The sequence below is a fragment of the Stigmatopora argus genome, chromosome 9 (assembly GCF_051989625.1).
Source record: "Stigmatopora argus isolate UIUO_Sarg chromosome 9, RoL_Sarg_1.0, whole genome shotgun sequence".
In the NCBI taxonomy this organism is placed as follows: Eukaryota; Metazoa; Chordata; class Actinopteri; order Syngnathiformes; family Syngnathidae; genus Stigmatopora; species Stigmatopora argus.
In genome coordinates, this window is record NC_135395.1 from 17972708 (window position 1) to 17995760 (window position 23053).

The window sequence follows — 23053 nt, forward strand, 5'->3', positions numbered from 1 at the left end:
GGTGCGATGTCGAGCATAGAACGTAGCGTCGGACCCAAATCCAGGGAAGCTGCTGGCAGTCAAGGGACGAGTGCGTGGTGTTCTCTAACAAAAGTTTTAATAAAACGTGGCAGGGGTGTTAAGAAAATAACAATGACTTGGAATGAAATAACAAAATCAAATCATACATGAAACATGGAATTGTAACTTGCATACCTGTCAACCTCTGCCGATAACTGCCCTTATAAATGATTATGATTCCCCTTACAAACCCCCCAAAAAACCTTACAAACACCGTACGAGTCGTACGGTGTTTGTAAGGTTTTTTTGGGCTTTGTAAGGGGAATCATAATCATTTATAAGGGCAGTTATCGGCAGAGGTTGACAGGTATGAACTTGGCATGAAGGAAACAAAGTTGACGATCCGACAATGACTCACAAATACACGGGGTTTAGAGAGACAGACTTGGGTTGATTACAATTAGGAACATCTGGGTAGCACAAGAGGGAGCAAGCAGGGGTTACACCAGGGGCAGAGAAATGACAGGTGAACACAATGGGCAATCAGTCGGACAAAAAACACAGGGAAAAAGCATGATAAAAGCAACCAACCAACACCCCGACTTACCTTAACAGATTGGATCAGAACGGATTTTGGAACGTGTATTCTAGGGATGTTTAAGAGTCGGTTTTCGGAGACTAATTTTCCTTTTGTTTTTTCCTCTTAGAGCTGATTTATTACATTCCTTTATTGTGCAATTAAAATTGGTACCCCTAGGACTAATTACAATGAAATTTGAGCGCTATATGGAAAAATGTACAAGCATTGTTCCTCAGGTGGATTTTTGATTACATGTATTAATGGCAAATTTGAAGTAGAGGGTTGATAAGATGTTAAGGGGGTGTGCCAGGTGGTCGTAGTTCTTTTTTTAAATTTTTTTATTCTAAATAAAAACTCTGTTATGCCAAAAAAATGCTTCAACTCCCATTTTTTTCTTCAGCGCTTTTTTTTTATTGTTGGCAGAGAATTAGAAGTGGAAATGGAAATGCACAAACACTTTGCATTTGTCTGCAAAAATAACCGACTAAAACGTGCAATTTGACGGTTAATACTTGACACGTTACAGTTCTAAAGGGTTTCGTGGTCAACAATGCCATGTCTTTCAACGAGCTAGAAACATAAATAAATTAAGTTTAGTCCCGGACATGATCCACCATGGGATTTTTCCTACTTTGTTGATCACTATACACATTGATGACTTAAAATGAAAGTCCTTTTTTTGTGAATTACACTTGACAAACCATCTAAAGGTGCTGCTTTAATTAAAAAAAAACTTTTTTTCAATACACTTTTTTTCTCGCAAAAGATAAAAATGCAAACATGGCAAACATGATTAAAAATAAAAGCATAAGAACAAAAGCGGATATAATTTCATTGTTGCGGGGGGCTTTCATTGGGATTATTAATCCTGTAATCCCACAGTGGCACCTAAAACTCGTAGAATTTAACCCACTGCTCGTACAACTCATAAAAAAAACTTTTGAACCCTAATACTCACTCCTTAGATTAACTTGAGAAAAAATGCCAATTTGAGACCCCTAAAAAAATGAAATTGAATGGCTAAACTCAACCCTTCACCAAAAAAAGTGTAGTTAACTGTGGGGAAATTAAAAAAGTGAGATTACAAGTGTCTTAAAGACAATTTGGTTGATGCTGGCAGTGAGATTTCAAAATTCATTTCGCTTGGAACTTCTTTTTTTACCATTTGAAGGTTGCAAATGTTTGCTAAAGTGCACTTTTTGACGTTTTCTAATGAAATTTCTTTGTGCGGTTTAAATCATGTTTGAACAATTTAAAAAAAAAAAATCTTTGGTAAACCAAGATGATAAAATGGCCACTGGTGTCAAGGATTTCTTCTTCTTTTTTTTAAACTGGTCCTAAATGGTAAACTCTAAGCACAACCTTTATCCTTCATGTTATGTTCACGCACAAAAATGACATAGTTTGTGTTTTAAACGCTTATTTAACTGCATAAGGCATAATAATAAAATAAAAAATCAAAGTGCAACTTCAATTTTCTTGATCAGGTGCTGTCAAAAGTGGCCAATAAAAGGTACTAAAAGGAATGTTAGTACATTCCAAATGGGTTGAGGTAGTATGACTAAATGTCAACAAACTCAAACGTAAAAAGGAAGCGAGCACCTACCTGACGGACTGAGTAGCATACGACATGGTGGACACATACACACGCACGCGCCTTATGGCGATGAGGAATATAAACAAAGGCCGTCCGTGCCCATTGGTCGAGAGTCTCGTCGGCGACGACGTGGCCGCTAGAGCTGACGTTTCAGCGAATTGCGGGAGATGATCTGCTCCACGGCCACGTAGGTGCCGGTCAGGAAGCCCACCAGGCCCACCAGGCTGATCAGCAGGTTCTTGGCCAGCGACGCTGGGGACATACCTTCGCCGTGGAAGGTGAGCACCTGCAGGATGGGCGGGAAAATCAGCGCCAGGAAGCTGCTGCTCACCGAGCCCACCAGCGAGATGACCAGGTCCAGCTCGGGGATCAGGATAGCCAGGCCGCCTGATGAAAAACAAGCAAAACGTTAAAAAGTGGAAGAGTTTTCCGATTTTTTTGGGAGCAGACAATAATATGTGATGGGGACAACCTTAAAAAAATATATACAGTGGTACCTCGTGATATGACAGCTCGTCATATGACATGCTCGTGGTACGACGGAAATTTCATTCGAGTAATTCGCCCGAGATACGATCAAAATTTCGTGATGTGACCAAGCCAGGTGGCCATGGCACTGTCTTTTTTGCATCTCTTTCGTGTGTAAAATATATCTACGAGCACTGGGCGGACTTTGCATTTCCACACCCGTTTTTTCCCCCACGTTGGTCTACATTTACGTACAAGGTAAACAACAATGGATCGGCAGAGTTTTGCAAAGAAAAGATCTGGAATACACTCGGTAATCAGACACTGGGAAGCGACAATTTCCAAACAACTCTTGATGCGTTCGTTTTGAAGACTCCGGCGGAAATTTGTTTGTTCGTTTACGAGTGCGTTGTTGCCGTGGATAAAGTCCCCCCGGACACCTCCCCCCGCCTTCGTGTGTATGTCGCTGTCTATATCCCCGGCGAAATGCGTCAAATTTTACTTCTATTAAACACATTTTATTACTATTAAACCACTCGTTATTTATTACTTTGTCAATATATGGCGAATTAGAAGAAATAAAACATTTTTTCCAATACAATATCCTGTTTTTGGTGTTTTTTCAGAGGGTTGGAACGAATTAATTTGTTTTCAGTTCATTTCAATGGGAAACGTTCGCTCGAGTTACGAAAACCTCGACATACGAGCTCAGTCTCGGAACGGATTACGATCGTATGTCGAGGTACCACTGTAATTAATAAAGAATATTTTTTGGTGTACAGAAGTGTTGTCCTGACCATTTCAAATACAAACATACCCCCTCACACACAGTGTTTTTTAGTATTTATTGGACAGCTCAAGTTGTGTGTTGAAGGAAAAAAATGATTAGCCCTTTCCTACACATACACTGACACACACAAACACGGACACATACTTCTGGCCATTAGCAGGGTCTGACAAAAGCACTTTTGAACGCAATCAATGACGGCCCGATGCCAAATTAACCCGAGGGCCAATGCCAAGGTCGACTTTCATGTGACGGCGAGCAAAGGCGTCGCTCGCCTGTCAAAGGACGCTCCTCAAAACGAAATACATTTAAGACTTTCTCGCCCGTCCAACCGGGCGGGAGAGGGGATGGGGAAGGGGGGCGGTGTTTAATCTCAGGGGAGCCAGTCCGGCTTTTAAAGTCAAAGAGCTTAAGTGTGAGAGCGCGGCCAAAAGCGAGACTTTTGTGAGCGTCCCCACGGAGACGACAATGGCGCAATTTGCACTCGCGAGTGACTTTCAAGTTACTGACGCAAAAAAAAGGAAAGTCCGTGTTTTTCTGGCGTTTTAACATGAACGGATGACGACGGACGGCTTGGAAGGTCATCGCACCTTTTTTACAAAAGTCGCCTCCGTGGTGGAAGAATATATGGACATTTCGTCATATTTTGTTCGCCAATAGGTTAGTAAACCAAAATGGATATATCGTTTTAAAAAAGAGCAAACTACAAACATTTTAAATATTTGGCTTTCTATGAATGAATATCACAAGTTTTTCATCCGATGTGATAAATTGAGCCATCTTGGCTTGTGATTTTCTTGGCTTTTTGTAAAGGTTTGTTTGAATGAATATAAAAATACATGCTATACAATGTGTATATCATAAATAATCTTTCAACAAAGCACAAACAAATCTTTTTTTTGCAAAATCAAACAATTGACTATTTTATTTTCCAATGTACTTTACGTTTACGCATTTTATGACATGGCTGCGGAATTTTTCATAAAATAAGCATCCACTCATGCTTTTCGCTATTCACTTTTAGCTGGAAAATTGCCAGATGGCAAGACAAGGCATGAACAAAAGGCTTTTAGAGCGAAAACGGTATTCATTTTTCACAAAAGCCAGCAAATGCCTTCACATCTGGATTGAAAACAAACAATTTGACGGCAACGGACGCACTTTAAAGGCAATCAAAAGGTGTTGTGATGAATGAAAAGAGGCGGTTCGCGGCTGGCCAATTCCCACCACCTTTGGCTCATTTGAAATGACAAAACTGTATTATGATAACAGAAAATGTCATTTCAATGCTTTGGAATGCGCCGACGTGAGGATTGTTTCAATGAGTTTGTTCAAGGAGATGCAGAATCAATTTGCTCCGCTGTGTTTGCCCATTTCATTTCATTTGATTCAATCCCATTGGACGCCCGCCATTGACGTGACGGCGCTGGCGCTTGTGAGGACTTTTGAATTAGGAGATCAAATCATCAATTCAATGGAAACGCTTGGCCAGTTTTGAAAATCAATCATTCTTTGCCCACATTAGGTGCTACAAATGCTTAACTACAAAGTGTTGGAAATGGAAGGGGCTCTTGAGTACCTCCCATTATCGTACGATGAGCCATACAAGACTCACGATGACAATTATCTCGCAATATGGCGACTCGACAATGATCCATACACTCTTGTTATTCAACAGATTAATTCCAAACGCTACCTGTAGTTTGAAAAGCTTTTGCGTTTTGACTTGAATCCTTGACGAGGAAAAAACAAAACAAAAAAAGCAGGTACAATGTTGACCAATTTTTACCTTTTTTCCCTCAGCTGTTTTCCTGGTATGAACTGGATTAAAATGTGTTCCGGGTTTTTTTCAAACTACATTTTTACTATGAAGTATAGGGTAGATGATGATTGTTTAGGTTCTTAATTATTGATTATCGTCGGGAAATTAATCCACGAAATTCTACAACACAAATAGTGAATGGAAAAAAACGAGCCTTTCGATGAATGGCAAAATATAGCAAGCGTGTTATATTTTTGGCTATTTTGGGCGTGGAAACGTAGAGTGGTCGGACCCAAATGCAGGGAAGCAGCCAATGGACGAGGATGGAGTGCTCTAACAAAACGCAGGAGGTGTAAAGGTGAAAAGGGAAGCCAGGAGGGACACAAGAGGCGAAAAGCAAACGAGCAAAAGCACGCACACAGGGAAATAGGAATAACAAAAGCTAACCAAACCTAATAAAGCAACTTTTCAAAAAACTCACACAAGAAGAGATTGCTGTCAATAAGGTAACAAGGAAATGACCCAAAAATATTATTATTAAAATGTACAGAAACTGTTCCTGATTGGGTTAAATTGCGTGCACTCAATGGCAGACAATAAGTAAACACGGACACTTTTTGGAGTAAAAAATGTTTTTCGAAAACAATACATCCATTTTTTAGAGCGTGCATATCAATAACCATTTAGGATAAGTATCGCAATACGTTGCTTTGTATTTTAATGTTGCGCCGGCTGTTCTACTCTGTCTTTTCTCGTGAGTTTCACTTGTTTTAATGCCTATTCAGAAAAAGTAAGGCCATTACCGTCATTTTAGTCTATTTAAAAATAAACCCGAGGGGGAGAAAAAAAACATGTCACGACGGTGGAACATTAAATCAGACGAGCCCGCCCACGTTCGGCGTGACCTCCTCTGACAAACAGAAACAAATTGCAAGTCCACGGGAGCATGTGAAATGTCTTCTCATCAGCATAAATAAGCCCAATTGGATAATGAAAGGGTCGGTCGGACCGCGGGGATAATTACGCGCCAAGTAAAAGAACACATCCGGCAGCCCGGATGGCTCTTTTAGCGGCAGGATATAATGAGGCCTCTCACGGTAGACTGTAAATAAGACATTTCCGGAATGTTACAGTATAATAAGCGGCCAGCAAATTGTGTGGGGAAATGGATAAAGTAGCGGGGGGGACACACAGTTTACCTTCCATTGAGGCCAGCGTGCTCGGGCGATGAGATTGCCGCAAATTGTACGCCCGCGAGCATCGAGTACGACAAACAAAGATGTTTTGCTGCTTGTTTAGTCCTCGTTTCATGAATAAATCCATACAAATATCTCCTGAAACGATGATTTGGAAATAATTGACATCTGCCTCCGAGGCGGAAAAAGAGAGGAGAGCGTGTAATGAAGATAAGAACGAAACTACAAAGGATGGTTCCAGCGATAGCCGGATCGCCACCAACCGAGTACACAAATGACGCCATGGGTGTGGAGGGCTAATCGGAAAATAACGAGCCGATAATGCGCAATTTTTACTTTCCGGGATCTGACAGGCCTCCCAATCAAAATGGATTGGACATTTCGCGCTGTCAAATGAGGTTAAAATTTAGCCATGTCCATACCTGGCAACTTATACGTTTTTCCCGGATTGTATACACTTTTTGATCATTTCAAATTGTGTAGGCCGTATAATGAGTTTTGTACGGGATTACGTTTTTTTTTGTAAAAGCGAGCTCGTTTTACCCATTTCGGCTCTAATCCAGACCGTCCCGGTCGCTGGTCGCAGACGAAAATGTCATCGTCGACTGCTAATTTTGTCATGCCCTTTTCACTATATAAATATAGCGCGTCAGCAAGCAATGTACCCAGACCGCCAAGCTGTCATCTTCAGAATTTTGAATTTAGTGCATACTGATTGGGCACCTCGTCCACTTTGGAGAAAATTTTAGACTTTTACGTTGTGAGAAAATAGGTGCACGTTACGTTTTTTAATCGCTTAATAAGGGGAATTGCAATCATTAATAAGGGAAGCAATTGTTCAAGGTACACGGTCAATCGGTCGCCGGTCTTTTGGTCGCCGATCTTTTGGTCGCCCGGAAGGTAAGTGATAATTACCATTTAAATCGTTGCTCAAATTCCCTAAATACAAACTGCGAACTACTATTTAGTCATCTTAATGCCCTAGTAGTTATTAGGCTAAAGAAAAGCTCCAAATTTCCCGGACTTGTATTGTTTTTTGTTGGAGAACTTGTTAAGAAGACCCTGACGGACGTCGCTTCTTAAAGGGACAACGCATGTACATACAAACTCTTCTACACTCACACGTCGGCTCAGTGAAACTGCTCATGGCCATTGTTGGCTTTTATTCATGCGTAGACCGTGTTGTTTTACCTTGTTTTGTCGCCGGTCTTTTGGTCGCCCGTTGTCGTGGTCCGGGCGACCAAAAGACCGCGACCAAAAGACCGGCGACCAATCGACCGCACACGATTGTTCGAGGTTGACAGGTCTGACCAAGCCATGGTTGCTATTACTTTACAATATGCAGTCATTGAGTGATAAAAGAAAAATAAATGTATGTTATTAAAAAAAACATCATAACAGCATCACACTATACCAAAATATATGGTATCCGTGCAACATTATTTGTAAATGTATACAATCTGAATGCAAGCAGGGTACAAAACGTTCGCACTCCACATTTCTGTATGCTTTTATGATAGCGATGAAGGTTATGTTTACATAACGGACATGTATGAAAGAGAAATGAAAATGCAAAGCAAAGATTTGCAATGCGAGATGCGCAGCCACGAATGATTGCATCCCTCAAAAGTACCTTGTAAACAAACACTCAGGTCTTAAGTGGTGACGAAATTTTCAATTTGCCTACAACATCCCGACGAGAAACCAAAATGAAAAGCATCCCATTAAAGTTCGTTTTTTTTTTTCTTTCTCTCGTGGCTTGATAAGATCAGAAGCAAGGAGCGAAATCAAAAAACCCAGCAAGAGTCGAAGGTGGGGCAGCTGGTGCAAACGACTAAAGGGAGCAAAGGTCTGCAAAGCGAAAAGGCTAGGAACATGACAGCCGCATCAAAAGGCATCAAGGGGAGCGCCCGCGGCAATCCACCTCTGCACCTGAAGCTCTTGCAACGTCCGCCCGTCCTTTCTGGTTGCCGTCAACGGCGGGCATGTGCACGCGAGCCTCTCGGGAGAGGAATCGCAGTTGAAACCAGCCGACGAAGCAGAGCGCCGATCTCCAAACGCTGATCAAAACGTGGGAATGGCGGTGAAGACAAGCCACGAAGAAGCCAGTTTGGAGTTGCAATTTCGACATATTGCAGACAATAATACCTTGAATATCGTGGTTAATGTAGACCAGACATGACCGCGATAGTCGGAAAAATTGCAATGTAGGGTCACCCCTATTAATTTATTTTTTTTACTTCAGTGCTGAGTCCTAGTAGCAAGAGTGGTTTCCGCTTACGCATTTCAGCGTGGATTTTCACGTTTTTATGAACTTAAAAAATATATACGAATAAATAATAGCGGAAAAAATCGTGTAGTAAATTCGCGATAAGCGAGGGATTACTGTAATTAAATGAATTTACTTTCTCATTTTGTGACTTCAAGTTGACTTGAATATTTTGGCCATTCAAAAAGCGGGTTTGATAATAATCAGAAATGTTGTCTTTTGTCACCAGCTGTGTAGTTTGCGGAAGGTTTTCTTTTTTATTTATTTTTTTAAGGCCACCAAAGCATATTGACGTCCGTCCGCTATGTATTTTTCTCAAATGGGACACAAAATTAATGATTAACAGCAGAAAAAGAAATTGCGAAGTAGTGAATTCACGATAAGTGAAGCAATATGTTAATAATGAGTAGGTTAAATCTTATCATCGGTGAGTAAGATTTTGACCCATAGCAAAAAAAAACAAAAGTTGCGCTGTGAGCGAGCAATGGCATGCACAAGTGAGGTTTTTTTCACCATATGCAAAATACATTTTTTTTTAAAATTTAATTCATAAACGTCAAAATAAATGTCATGTTTTATCTCTATTTTGAAATAATTGTCTTGCATTATGGCGCTTCGTGCATGTCAAGTCTAATTTGTGTGCATATAAGCCGTACCCACGATTCAGTCATCATTTTTTGAGCGTCAAATATGGCATATATGCGAGAAAATCCAGTAATACCTTTTCATTTCTGACTAATGAAAGCAAGTCGAAATACGTCGAGCAGCGGCGCAAAGAGACCAAAGCTTCCCCCCGGAGGACGGTCGAGAACCAAGAAGCGCGATAACCTCAAAGAAGGAAGCCCTCCGAGACGTTGGCTATATCCACGATTCTCGACTGGTGTCTCTCGGCGGCGTCTTTTGCGAGAGCATCTTGACGCATCGCTCCTCTTTTTGTTCCCAGGCCGCCGCCTTCATCCCGAGCCAAAGCCTTTGCCGGCAATCCGGCATTCCACGCACGACTGCTAATTAAATCACGCGCTGCCTGCGGAATGACCCGCGGACGTGAAGTGGCGCACGTATGCATTTATTCCCTTTTATTGGCTTATCAACATGCTCGCACGGCACAACATTGAGACGAATCGCTTCGGGCTCCAATCAGGGGCTTAATGAAGGAAAGTCCCTCGATTCGGGCTCGGGGATCCCGCCGCACATTTTGCGGGTTTGCCCTTGACTCGTTCGCCACGATTCCTGCGTCGGCGGTTGATCGGCTCGCCCGAGGCGGACCACGCATCCGGTAAGCAAACACATTTGCCCAATTGTTTGGCACTTGGAACGAGAAGCTCCCTTTAGGATGGTTACAACGTTCACTTTTTATTTGAATTGTTCAAATGGGAGAGACGGCAATTGAGCGAGCGAGCGAGCGAGGCATCGGGGGAAGGAATCGGAGCATTCATGCGAAACCCGTTGCCTGGCCAAGCCGGCGCGTGCGCTGGGATTTAACGAGCGAGGCTACTTTGTCTTAGCGATTGTCTAAAAGTGGGCAAAATAGACTCCAGTCAGCTGAGGAAAGCAATGCTATTCAAGAGCACACGGGCAGCAGTTCTCGACTTTCAATTGAAGTATAATTAATTCACACGCTGTAATTTATGTGAGATTTCTCGGGGTTATTTTAATTGAGTCGAACAGACTTGGATTCGTACAAGGCGATGGATTGAGCGACTTTCAAGGGCGCCTGGACTATATGTGAACGTGTCGTGTCAAAATAGTTTTGTGAAATGATAGATGTATAGCACAGAAAATATTCACTGTATTTTCTCGCATGTATGCCGTATTTGTCACTAAAAAAATGATGAGTGAATCGAGGGTACGGCTTATATGCGCACAAATTAGACTTGACATGCTCAAAACTGCAAGGTGACAAAGACGGAACGCCATTACGCAAGACAATCCGACTGATACGGTCATTTCTTTCAAAATAGAGAAAGGATAAACTAAATTAAATTTATTTTGACATCCACGAATGAAATTCAAGAAAAAAAATTAACCATATCTTGCATAAAACATGAAAAAACTCTTACTTGTACCTGCCATTTCTTAACCAGGGCGCCGCCATCTGACATAGGGATGACAAACGAGACCACTACGGACACACTTCCTGGTTGTACTGCTCACATGACCTCCTTTTTGAATTTGTCTACGTGCAGGCAACACCCTTTAAGAATGTGCAATCCAGCACATTCGATTGATATAGTATCTCGGAAATGGTACTCGGCCGTTTGGTCGCCCGACTTTTGGTCGCCGGACGTTTGGTCGCCCGGAAGGTTATTGTTAATTACCATTTAAAATGGTTGAATTTGACAATTTCTCTCATATAAGACACCCCCTGATTCACAATTTTCATTTCCATAATCATGGTTTTAATAGGGAGTACCCGGACCCAAACAACCGGCGACCAAACGTCCGCGACCAAATGTCCCGCGACCAAACGTCCGGTCACGCTCGGAAATATAACGTGTGATCATTTTTCTTAAGATTTTCCCTTCAAAGTAACACATTTGTACTCCCTATTAAAACCATGATTATGGAAATGAAAATTGTGAATCAGGGGGCGTCTTATATGAGAGAAATGGTCAAATTCAACCATTTGAAGGCCATTTTAAGGGCGCGGCTTATACGCAGGGGCGGCTAATATGCGAGAAAATTCATCAAAACTCACGACCTCTTCTCTCGGCTAAAAACAAGTCTCATTGATGGACTGTTTATAGACAATCTAGTTTCAAAAAGATGTTGAGAAAGCATTCCAATATCTCAGTATTTAACTAGTGTACCCTGCATACAAATACACATGAATCCGCTTTTGAATAATTCATGGACAAATTTGTCCAAGGCACATAATACTTATTAATGATGTAGAGGATGTTAGTGGTGCTCACATGTGAGCCTTCGGTCATTTCCCAAGTCATTGGCTTTCGGGCAGAATGATTCCAAGCGCTCTCGCCGTAGAATGGAACACGCCATTATTTTACAGCCGTGTCTCCGCCAATAATGCATGCAGATTTTTAAAATAGTGACCTTTAAATCAAGGCACAGCGGTAATTGAGTCTAATGGGACCGATACTTTCAGGAATGTACGAGATGTCGCCGTGAAATGGCAAGTCGAGAAATTTATGATTTTATACTTGTATATGCGAAGGCACGCAGACCATTATAGAAAAGCCGTCGTGACATAAAAACATGCGTGCTCAGCTTATGAACGCAATAAACGTTATTGCTCACACCCGGCACAAGGCAGTGTAAAAGCCCTCTTGGGATAGGGCTTTATTATTATACTTTTGAATAAACGGCTTTTGTTTTCCGTTCGCAACATGCTTGAAAACATTGTTTTTGCGGCATCTCTTATCGTAAATTCACTTCGTAGGGATTTTTTTTTGCTATTAATTATTGAAAAATATTTGTTTTGTCTTCTGCTTGCTACTAGGACTCAGCAGGGAAGAAAAACTATTTTATTTTTATTTATTTTTTTGTTCAGTGTGAAAATCCAAGCTGAAATTCGTAAGTGGAAGCCACTCTTGCTTTTAAAAAAAAGTTATAATCGGGGTGATCTTACTTTTCGATTATCGCGGCCACGTCTGGTCTACATTAACCACTATATTTGAGGGATTACTGTGTATTCATCCCAGTGAAATTTTCTGTTCAGGATTCTCAACACAAGCCTCCAAAATTGAGTCAGTATTGCAAAGCCAAAAATCTGCCACCGATTCCAGTTTCCAATTAAAATGAATTGGATTAAAACGACCCAAAGGTACATTTCTGTGAATGATAAAATTAAACATGAATTGTGGCAGCCCTGATGGCGTTTGACATCTAATCTATTTAGGGAAAGCATCACCATATCACGTATCGACATATTGACAGATGTCCAATGCCAAATCAGAAAAAAAACGCACATTTTTGTGTGCAGCGCGGCAGCATTTTTTGGTTATTTGCCGTCAAACACGAAACGATGTCGAGGTCAAAGCTTGACCATCAGATCTTGCCTGTAATTCATAAGCGTGCATGGTTATCAGAAATATGTAACCGGGATAATGCCGTCCCTAAGGATCTTTTTTTTTCCCCGCCTGCGAGTTCCCATTCATTGCTTCTCGCGGCTTTAATCATAATTACTTTCTGTGTCAGTCCGCGTTGAAAGGGGAGCATTTACTTTGAGCTCCTATCAGATGCGCAAATTAGCACGGCAGTAAAAAGCAGACAGCGCGTAAAGGAGCGCTGACACTTTGATTAATATCGGAGAAAAGACAAATGTACTTTTTTTTGTCGTGGGCGTCTGGAGTGCGCGGGAATACAAGAGGCAGGACGTCGATACCTTACAAAGAATCCGCTCATGTCAACATCTAAGATTTAAAGTGGTGGTTGGGTCAAAGTAAAAATATTTTTGGGGGCTTAGGGGAGCTTTTGGGAGTCGGTTTTGTAGCTGTTTACAGGCACAATCATGTCGTTCCTGGCATATTGATCAATTAATGGGAACCAGAGGTCTATTGGGGCTATTTATAGTCAGGCTTGGAAATGTAAAGTGGACGTGAAATCTATTCTAGTGGAAAATCTTGACTGGGAGGGGCCAATGTACAAATACCCGCCCAGAACCTACAAAACCTTTAACTAGATGGTTCTTCATACCTGTCAACTTGTATGTTTTTCCCATATTTTATACGTTTTTTAATTATTTCAAAGTGTATAACTTTTGTACCAGGGGGAACAAAAGTTTAAAAAATATAATTTTTTTTTTTTGACAAAACGATCTCTCATTTCGGCTCTAACGTGGATCGTCTCCGTCACTGGTAGAAGACGAAAACGTCATCGTCGATTGCTAACGTTGTCATGCTTTGAGCATGATATGGGCACGCGAATTCCCCTTTAAACCGTCCGCCTTTTCACCATACAAATATAGTGCGTCAGCAAGCAATGTACCCAGACCGTCAAGCTGTCAGCGTCATACAGCGACATTTACAGAATCTCGAATTTAGTGAATTTATTACCCCGTCCACTTTGGGGGAAATTTTAGAGTTTTAAGTGCACCCTATGTGAGTAAATGTGTGCCGCATTGCATTTGTACGGTTTATTATTATTTAACAATGTTGAATTGCAATGAAAAAAGGGGAATAATTGGCCGAGGTTGACCGCGATGGTTCTTTCAGGACATTTCACCCACCTGTACCTTTGTCCACATAGTATTTTGCACGCTTTATGGGAGGAGCTTTTGTATGTGCGAGCACCACACGAAATAGCAACGGAAATAACCTTTTCCACTCACATGTGAAGATGACCAGGACAGCCCGGAGCAGCAGGTCGACGGCCGTCTTCCATCGCTCGGACACGCGAGCCACGGCTGACGGGATGAGGATCTCGGCCGGGACGTAGAATTGCAGGGCAAACGTGATGAAGATGCCGAAGCAGTAGAGAAGCTTGACGGCCTGGTAGGTCCTGAATGAAGAAGAAGGACGTGAGCAACGGGTCAAGCATCGGCTACCAGAGACGACAGTGGATGTCCAATCCATTTTGAATGAGAGGGTCGGCTCCGATCGTCAAATTGGATTGGACGTCTGTCCCTGAGTAATAGAGAAAAAGCTAATAAAGGGTTTTTTTGTACAAATCCTGTCTAAAACGACAGATATGCTTTTTAAATCACAGTTATCATTCATATTTTCTATTTGTGGGAGACCAGAACATTAAAAGTTGTGAATTAGAGGTGACTATGCCTTTCCCAAATTTGGTTGACGCCAAACACAAACACACACGAACCAAAAAATGAATAAAACATTAAAAAAAAAAAAATATGCAAACAAAAAGAATCTGCAAAATGCAAACCATAACTATGCAGGGGCCGGCAATATTATCATTTTTTTTGTCAGGAACGAGGCAGAGAAAGTTGGCGCTACCGCTTGAAGCTAGCAGCTCCAATCCACGCAAATAAGCGCGTGAACCATCAGTAATTTTCCAAAGTCACTGACCTTGGGGCTGGTTGATTGTAATTGCTGGCCGCAGGTGGCAGAAGCAGCCATTATTTGACAAGAATGTCTCAGCTGATATCACATACTTCTTTTTTGTATTACTCAACTTTAACTCAAGGCCACACGGTAATTATGTCTATGCTTCTTGTTAGAAAAGCGTTATGGCAAAAAAAGTCGTCAAACATTTAACTTGCTGAACTTGAACAATGTTGTCATGCATTTCAAGTTCATCCCAAAGTTTGTACCCAAAGCCAGAGAATACTGATTTTTCCGCCAGAACTGAATGAGTTTTATTGGACCCTTGATAAATGACACCTAAAGTTGAAAGGGAATGTTCATTTTTATGAAGTTCAAGTACAACCAGTTGCTTCAGAAGCAGTGCCCAATTGGTAGTAACAGGTTTTGGTGTCCAACCACAAGATAAACAAAAAAAAAAGCGGCATCTTACCAGCAGTTGGGCAGGTTGAGAGTGATGCTTCCGCCGATGTCGGCGCCAAAACACAAGTAGCCAATGGTGCCCAAGCTGATGTAGAGGAAGGTGACAATTCCCATGCCCAGGTAGAGGACCAACGGGAAAGCCTGAGGTCTCTGCATCTTGTTCTCCAGGGGGAGAACCTTAAAAAAATGGCGGTTCAGAGGATTCGAGACATTTTTCATTGACGTTGCGTCATCACCTACCACTCCGATGCCTTCAAAGGCAAATATGGCGGTCCCAAAGAAGAGCGGGTAGTCTTTTGCTCGTCCCACGAACGGAAGGTCGATGGGGGATTGGATGTGCTAGGAAAAGAAAATGGATGGGGAAAGACCATTATTGTACATTTTGATGGGTGCTGTCTAAAAGTTACAGAATTTGAAATATTAACTCATCTTAAAAGGAAGCATACGCCTCGTTGTCTTATCTGAATATTCAGATTTGGTTTTTAAAGCTCACATGGACACGTCCGTCTGAGACAAAAGTCCACGGATGAGACAGCTCATTTTTTGGAGTATTTCATAAAAGTTCTAAAAGTAAAGTCTACTCCTCAATTATGTTCCGGTCTGTGGAAAATGAACTAATCGATGCTCCCTTTTTTTTGTCTTAAATGTCACCTGTCAGAAGAATAAAGAAAGAATTGCCCAACCCATGCAAATGTTCTGACCGCCTGAGCCTGACCACTTAAAGTGTCAAAGTGGACAAATATCTTTTGATGCAAATGTCTGGCAGATTTCTCCCTGAGACATTCACACAATTCAGAGCATTGTGCTTTTTAAGATGCTTGGTGGTGTGTTAAAAATTGCTTTTTTTTACCATGATGGAGTAGAAGTAGATGAGGACCAGGCTGGCAGCCATGACCAAGTTGGCGATGAGCGAGAGCGGCGCCAGGTATTTGAGGTTGGGCGTGAAGACCAGGAGGATAAAAGCGGGCAGGAAGCAGAGCATGTAGAGTCGCGAGTCAAAGCTGGGCACCAGAACCTGCGTCTGGTTGCTGAAGATCACGTTGCAATTGAAAGTGGTGGCATTGGCCGCTTCCACCACCTGCCAGAAAACAAACACTATCACCAAAGGCAAAAAAAGACAAAACAATACTATATACAATGTTGTATACAGTCTAGAACTGACACCATTTTTCAATATGAATTTACATAGCAAAACCCTAATCGCGACTTCAAACAGGATTGCCTAAAATCTTCATTTGAGAATCAATTAACACAGTGGTTATTCTCCTGGAGTACGTTATATTTCAAGAACCTTAAAACAGCTGATGCGGTATCAAAAGCAGACATAGACCACCATCTACTGGCATCAGTCAGTAGTACCAAACGACCCTTTATCTCCTTCGATATGGACTCAGTCGGGTGTGGCGCAATGGGCAATGAAGCTTTGCGTTTCAGTTTAAATTCCAAATGGCAAAGGCGTGATTTATGGCCAGCGGTCAAAGGTCACAGGGGCCGAGATCACGCGTTTAGCGCAAGCGTCTCTCACCTGTTTCACATTGTCGCTCAAGAAGACAAAGTAGACGCAGCAGAAGCCGAGCTGGGTGATGATGAGGAATAAGTTGACCGTCCGTCTAAAAGGAGAAAGACTTGTTAATCACATAACACGTAGCATTCGAGGATTTGAGCGAATATATCGTTTTGACTTACTTTCCCCATTGGGAGTGTCGTCTGAGCCACGAAATGTTCTCCATACCGTACTGGACCGCCTCGCCGTAAGTAAGGGACTGCCTGTTCACCCTGAAACAGCAAAGAACTTTTTCTAGAAGTGCATCTACTAAAGTCAGATAACTACAGTAACGCCTTGAATATCGTGGTTCATGTACACCAGACATGGTCGTGGTAAAGATAGTCCTCTCCGCTTGATATAACTCTAACAAAACAGGTTAATGGGAGTTTTAGTCCAAGTCCTTTGTCTTGTTGTGGCCATGTCTGGTCTACATTATCCGCGATATTTGAGGGATTACTTTAACTACTTCCAAAAATGAGCTGACGAAAGAACTGAACTCAGATTAACAGAAGTTCTTTAAACTGTCATGAAAAACAGATATTTGCCATCCCTCATGTGGGTGTAACAGTACAGTAATCCCTCGATTATCACGCCATTAATTATTATTTTTTAAATTTAAGTTTGTAAAAATTTGAAAATTCCCGCTGAAACTCGTAAGCGGAAGCCACTTTTGCTACTAGGACTCATCACTCAAGAAAAAAAATATATAAATTATAATAGGGCCCTACTTTGTGATTTTTCGATTATCGCGGCCATGTCTGGTCTACATTAGCCGCGATATTCGAGGGATTACTGTAGATCGACGCCGACTAACATTGTTTGGTTCCGGAAACGCTTAGTAGTTTTGCGTTGGCAAAACCTACGTACGTGTAAAAATAAGAACGGTTTGCAGAAGAAATGCGTGACTATTCCATACTGCTTTCGCAGTGAGAGAACACACACAAAAAAAGGTAGTTGTATAAGACTTTGCGTACTGCTAAGCAGAATCTAGTTAAATATAAAACACATTTTAGGGGCGAATTTAAAAATAATGCAACCATGTTGAGAGGAGGGCTTACTTTGCACTAAGGTGGTGGGAACAGTCGACCAAGACCCTCATACAGTGCACAGCGATGACCCCCATGCACAGCAGGCTAACTGGACCCAACTGAACACACACAAAGAACAAAAAGAAATGTCAATCCATTTCCATAATTCCAAATGTCATAAGGTTCAAAATAATTGTTTAACTAAGGGTTTCTCTTGGCTTATTATCTTAGCTTTACACATTTGTGTGTTTTCTGTAGGAAATTTGGATGTGGTATGCTGAAGTGAGCCAGTTCTAAAAAGATATCCTCAGGTCAAATTAGAAGAGGCGCTGAACATGAAAACCAGAGAAGAATGATGCTTCATTTTGAGTACACCAGGGCCTAAAATGGGAGTTTAGGATAAATATAGCTGAGCTTCTGTGAAAAATTGAACAAACAAATGTAGTCCTTGGATTGCATTTGAAGTTTCAAGTGTTAGAGGTGGTTAAGCAGCATCCGACCAAGTTATCATAGCCATTATTTTACATTCAAGTGAGTATTCTATACAATAATAAAAAGAAAAAAAAGAAAGTATGTGGTATTGGTATTGCATCGGCATCGGGAGAAAAAAAATAGCATTGGTCCAACCAGACGTTTATTTGGAATATTCAAGAAAACTGCTGGAACCAAGTTTATGGTGATAAAATGTTTGCCTTACCACAAGACCGGCATTCTTCACCGCCAATGGCAGACCCAGCAGCCCAGTTCCGATGTTCCCCTTCAGCAGGTGGATCAGAGTCTGGCAAAAACTGCACAAAGGGAGAAACCGGGTCAGCGATTCGCGCTCGACAGACAACGACGAGGACTTTTTAAGTTCTGCTACGTACGAGGTTCCCGTTCGAGTCCCGATCCTCTCATAGTGACGTTGTGTTCTTGACTGTCCTGGGGGGGAAGGACACAGAGCATCCAATTCGGATGGATTTTGATCAGACAACAGAGACCCTGCAGAGGGGCGAAAGGACAGACCTAAATAGCGCATCCTGCCACAAATGTACTCTACTGTGTCCCATTCTCAGAAGCTTGGAATCAAGTAAAACAAACAAAAAAAGCCAACTACTGTATTTTCTCGCATATTAGCAACCTCCATGTAAAATCCATCGTGACCGGACGTTTTCGTCGAAAGACGTTTGGTCCCCGAACGTTTGGTCGAACGGACGTTTGGTAGAACGGACGTTCGCTCGCTGTCAAATTATGACAGTTTACTGTTGATATTTTGATATTAGATATTTAGATATTAAACTCACTCTCCCTCTCTCATGATTATTATTTTGAGAGCTAGTTTCAACAGTAACAACCCGGTGACCAAACGTCCGTTCTACCAAACGTCTGGTCGACCAAACGTCCGGGGACCAAACGTCTTTCGACGAAACGTCCGAGTACCAAAATCCATACCCTTGAAATTGCCTTAAAATCGTCGAATTTGACAATTTCCCTCGAATAAGCCACCCCCTGATTCACAATTTTCCCCTCCATATTCCTGGTTTTAATAGGCAGTCCAAATATGTTACTTTGAAGGGAAAATCTTAAGAAAAATAATCGTACGTGGTATTTCTGAGATCGATTGCTGGGTAGCACATTCCTAAAGGGTGTTGCCTGCACGTAGACAAATTCAAAAAGGAAGTCATGTGAGCAGTACAACCAGGAAGTGTGTCTGTAGCGATCTAGTTTGTCATCCCTAGGTAAGATGGCGGCACCCTTAGCGAGCAATGTCAGGCACGAGTGAGTTTTTTCACGTGCTATGGAAGCTACGGTTTATTTTTTTCTTGAATTTCATTCATGGATGTCAAAATTAATTTGTCTTGCGTTATGGCGTTTCTTCGTTGTCACCTTGCAGCTTCGTGCATGTCAAATCTAATTTCTGCGCATATAAGCCGTACCCTCGATTCAGTCATCATTTTTTTGCGACAAATACGGCGTATGTGCGAGAAAATACGGTACTTTTGATGTCTATCACCGTCGACGTCTTTGAAATAAGATCACTCAACGTCAATGTTACGAGTTGAATTGGATTCAATGCCTGACAACTGCAGCGAATAAGCAACAAAAGGGAAAATCAGGAAGAAAAAATGTGATGTCACACTGACTCCCGGTGAGATTGTTTAAGCACCCCAAGTGCAACACACACATTATCTCCAATTTTTGTGGCAGAATTTTTCCCAAGTCGTGGCGATAATGCCAAAATGAGACTGTGCCGCTGAAGCAATTTGCTGAGCAGCCATTGGTCAACACGTGACATTCACGCGTGACTCCGGGCTGCAGGCTGACGCAAAAGAGGAAGTGAAAGCCGCCTGCTACGAACGCGATAAATAGATGACGCCACATTTTGGCGACAGTGTTCCGAATGCTCACTCGTGATGTGAAACCTTAACGGCTCAATGAACAAAATCACCGTACATGCTTATCTTTTCTTTTCATAGGCACACATTGAATAAGGCTTCCATGCATAAACAGTTATAATTCAGTGTACTATAAAGACAAGCACTAAAATTGTTTTGTTGTGCTTCTAAATTGCTGTATATCTTTCTGGAATAAAAAGAGAGTTTCTTGGAAGACTGACGTTGACAAAAACATCCAACGTTTTTATTGAGCTTCACATAAAATATAAGGAAGGGTCAATGACCTTGAATTGTCTTCATTGGAGAAGCAAGCATAAGCCAAATGGCTGTTTGTTCAAAAATAAATAAATAAATAGGAAAACAGTAGCAAACAATGAACATTTTGTATAAGACTGACCTCATAGTCAACTGGTCTTTTGTCAACAATGTCTGTTTACATGGTGGAGGTTCTAGTTGGGTTAGAATTCACTCTTGTTTTGATTGCACTTGGCTATCTCCTTTTAAGGTGTGACACTTTTGACGCATTTGCGACACGGATCAGGTCCACGGACGGGCATGTTGGACGCTTTATGTAATCCTTGTTTGCAGAGAGACGCTGTAGGTTTGTCATTTCTAGATAACACGCCACTGAGAATGGAAGATAATATTGAACCGTGTGTGGATTTTGGACGTGAGCCTTCACATAAGGAATTGAGCTATAGCGCGAGTTTAGATAAAGGCCAGACTGACACTGCGTTGCTAAAACCAGGATATTCAGACTTGAGCGAACATTACGCCTCAAGATAACACAAAGACCGCGTGCCACTTTTAACACTTGCCTACTAAGTTTGACTTGGCTTGATTGCTGGCTTTTGTTTAAACTGTGTTGAGAGTAGAGATATAACTGCTTAACTCTAAATCACGTTGCATAATGGAAAAAAAATCGATGTGGTTGCATCTATGCACACTTGAAGATTAGCCGTTTTGAATTATTTTGACTAATTTCTAAATGACAGTTGTTGTAATGACAATAAAACTGAATCTGATAGCTCTCTTTTTATAACATACACATCCAAAATAAATTTATGAAGGCATGATTGGAATATAGGCTGCAGCATTACAAGAAAGACAAAAGAAAATGATTTTTGTACCTTCCCCTCGAACATCGTCGCTTGAGGACATCATCTTGGCAGCGTGTCTCCCAACTTCTTGGGTGTTAAAAAAAACTGGATGTCAGTGAATGCAACATGGGCCTTTCGTGACTGTAAGAAGAAAAATGTTTAAACAGCCTAGCTCTTTAATACTGTCTTTCTCTTAAATATATACTAGATAAACACTGATGACCACCGAGGATGTATCTAAGGTGTCGACTTTGGAAGTTTCAAAACAATGAGCATAATATAAAAATAATATCATCATAAAAGCATCTGCAATCAACTGGTGACCAGTCAATAGTTGAGGTCTATTTGGCAATTGTTTTAAAACCATAATTCAAATCTGCATCACATTTATATAGTAGAAATTTGCAGATAGCAGTGCAAATGACGATTGTAACAATATATTCATATAGTAGTGTAATATCCCAATTTAAAGATATGGTCCCACCAAGAGTTGTTGTTGCTGTTTGCAGTTTCATTTTTAGTCAGCACTCTTTTATATTTATATTTTTTATTAACAAGTGGCTGAAAATCTACATCAAGTGTTCATATGTTTCAGTGCCATTGAGAAGAATGACCAAATGTGTCTCCTCAGTATAAAAATGAATTGGACGTCTTGCCCCAACCAACAATGGCAGCCAATAAATGAACGCAGGCGTTCTTCTAGTGGAAATTTCCGATCAAACGGACCATTTGGGAGGCTTTGTAAAACAGTGACACCATATCGATTCTTGGTTGTATCTATTGTGATGCAAAGTATCGCGATACTACAACATCTTATCAATCTATTGTCACACAATTAGCCGTTTTACGCAGCTGGTTTTAAAACGCCAGATCAAGTTGAATGGCAACACTAACACGCGATCAACATAGACTCCCAACATTTTAAACTCGATCCAAAAGCCCCAAAGACCCTCACCCTTCTTTTTGGGTTGAGGCAAGGAGCCCCCCGATGAGCTTTATTTAGAAGCTTCGCATGTGAATGAATACACGATCCTTTATTTACATTGACACACCCGCGTTGAATGGCGATAGGTTATAGCAAGCGCTACGGGACGATCTAAATATAGGATTAGTCGCGACGATTTACGTGCAAATGTCAAATTAAACGATCTAATCTGAACCTGTGACGTCCGTGATAAAGCAAGGCAAGAAGCATATCAACCTAGCTAGCCGACGTTAGCCATTTTGGCGACCGTCAAAACAGTGCACCACGCACACAATGTATATGATCTTGTTATGATTTATAGTTTTTACCTCGGTAAAATACGTCTTCGTCTAGTTTGATCTTCCGTGCTTCTGGGTGGCCGCTAACGTCACCAAAAAGCTTTAGTGCTCATGTTGTCGGCGCGGGTAGTGATAAATCCCAGCCAGTGTGTAGAAGTGTCTGAATCCTGTGTGTGTCTTCGCTAGGATGCTCTGAAAGAAGAAGGCCAGTGGCCAACCGTGATGTCACATGACCTAAACCCGGAAGTAGCCAGAGGTGCTCGCGATCGATCGCAGGGTTGTCATAGAAACCAACATAGATACAGTCTTTCTTTTACCCAAATTATTAAATACATTGATTAATAATTCACAGCCACAAACAAGTAAAATGTACAAATTTCTCCCTCTTAATGTTATGTTAGAATGGATACGTTGCCTTAAAATACGAGTTTAACCCTGCGATTCACGATTTCATTCAAATTCTAGTGAATGGTAATAGTGTTAACTATCTTTTTTTCTCTTCCAAAGGAATGATTTCATTTCATAAAATGGCGTGTGCTAATTTAATGCCAATAATATTACAAAGAAAAGTTGTGCAAAAATAAACACCGTAGTATTTATCTTTCAGTAAGACTATTATCAAATAAAGCCCACTTTCGCACAACTGAGGAAGTCAAT

The 23053-nt window shown here is 41.3% G+C and overlaps 1 protein-coding gene across 4 annotated transcripts; it reads right to left on the reverse strand.

Moving 5' to 3' along the window:
- Window positions 1-953: 953 nt before the first annotated feature.
- slc36a1 (solute carrier family 36 member 1) lies at window positions 954-22616 on the reverse strand. Of its 4 annotated transcripts, none has more exons than XM_077610245.1 (12): window positions 22427-22616; window positions 21164-21220; window positions 18525-18579; window positions 18356-18446; window positions 17689-17777; window positions 16771-16860; window positions 16610-16694; window positions 15935-16162; window positions 15325-15423; window positions 15095-15261; window positions 13950-14119; window positions 954-2564 (listed from the first exon to the last, which is right to left on the reverse strand). In XM_077610245.1, the coding sequence occupies exons 2-12, from the start codon at window positions 21195-21197 to the stop codon at window positions 2314-2316; spliced, it is 1359 nt and encodes a 452-aa protein (XP_077466371.1). In that variant the 5' UTR covers window positions 21198-21220; window positions 22427-22616; the 3' UTR covers window positions 954-2313. The 4 variants fall into 4 exon arrangements, with proteins under 4 accessions (XP_077466371.1, XP_077466369.1, XP_077466370.1 ...); XM_077610243.1 differs by having other exon boundaries at window positions 18525-18639; XM_077610244.1 differs by having other exon boundaries at window positions 21164-21274; window positions 22427-22615.
- Window positions 22617-23053: the final 437 nt, after the last annotated feature.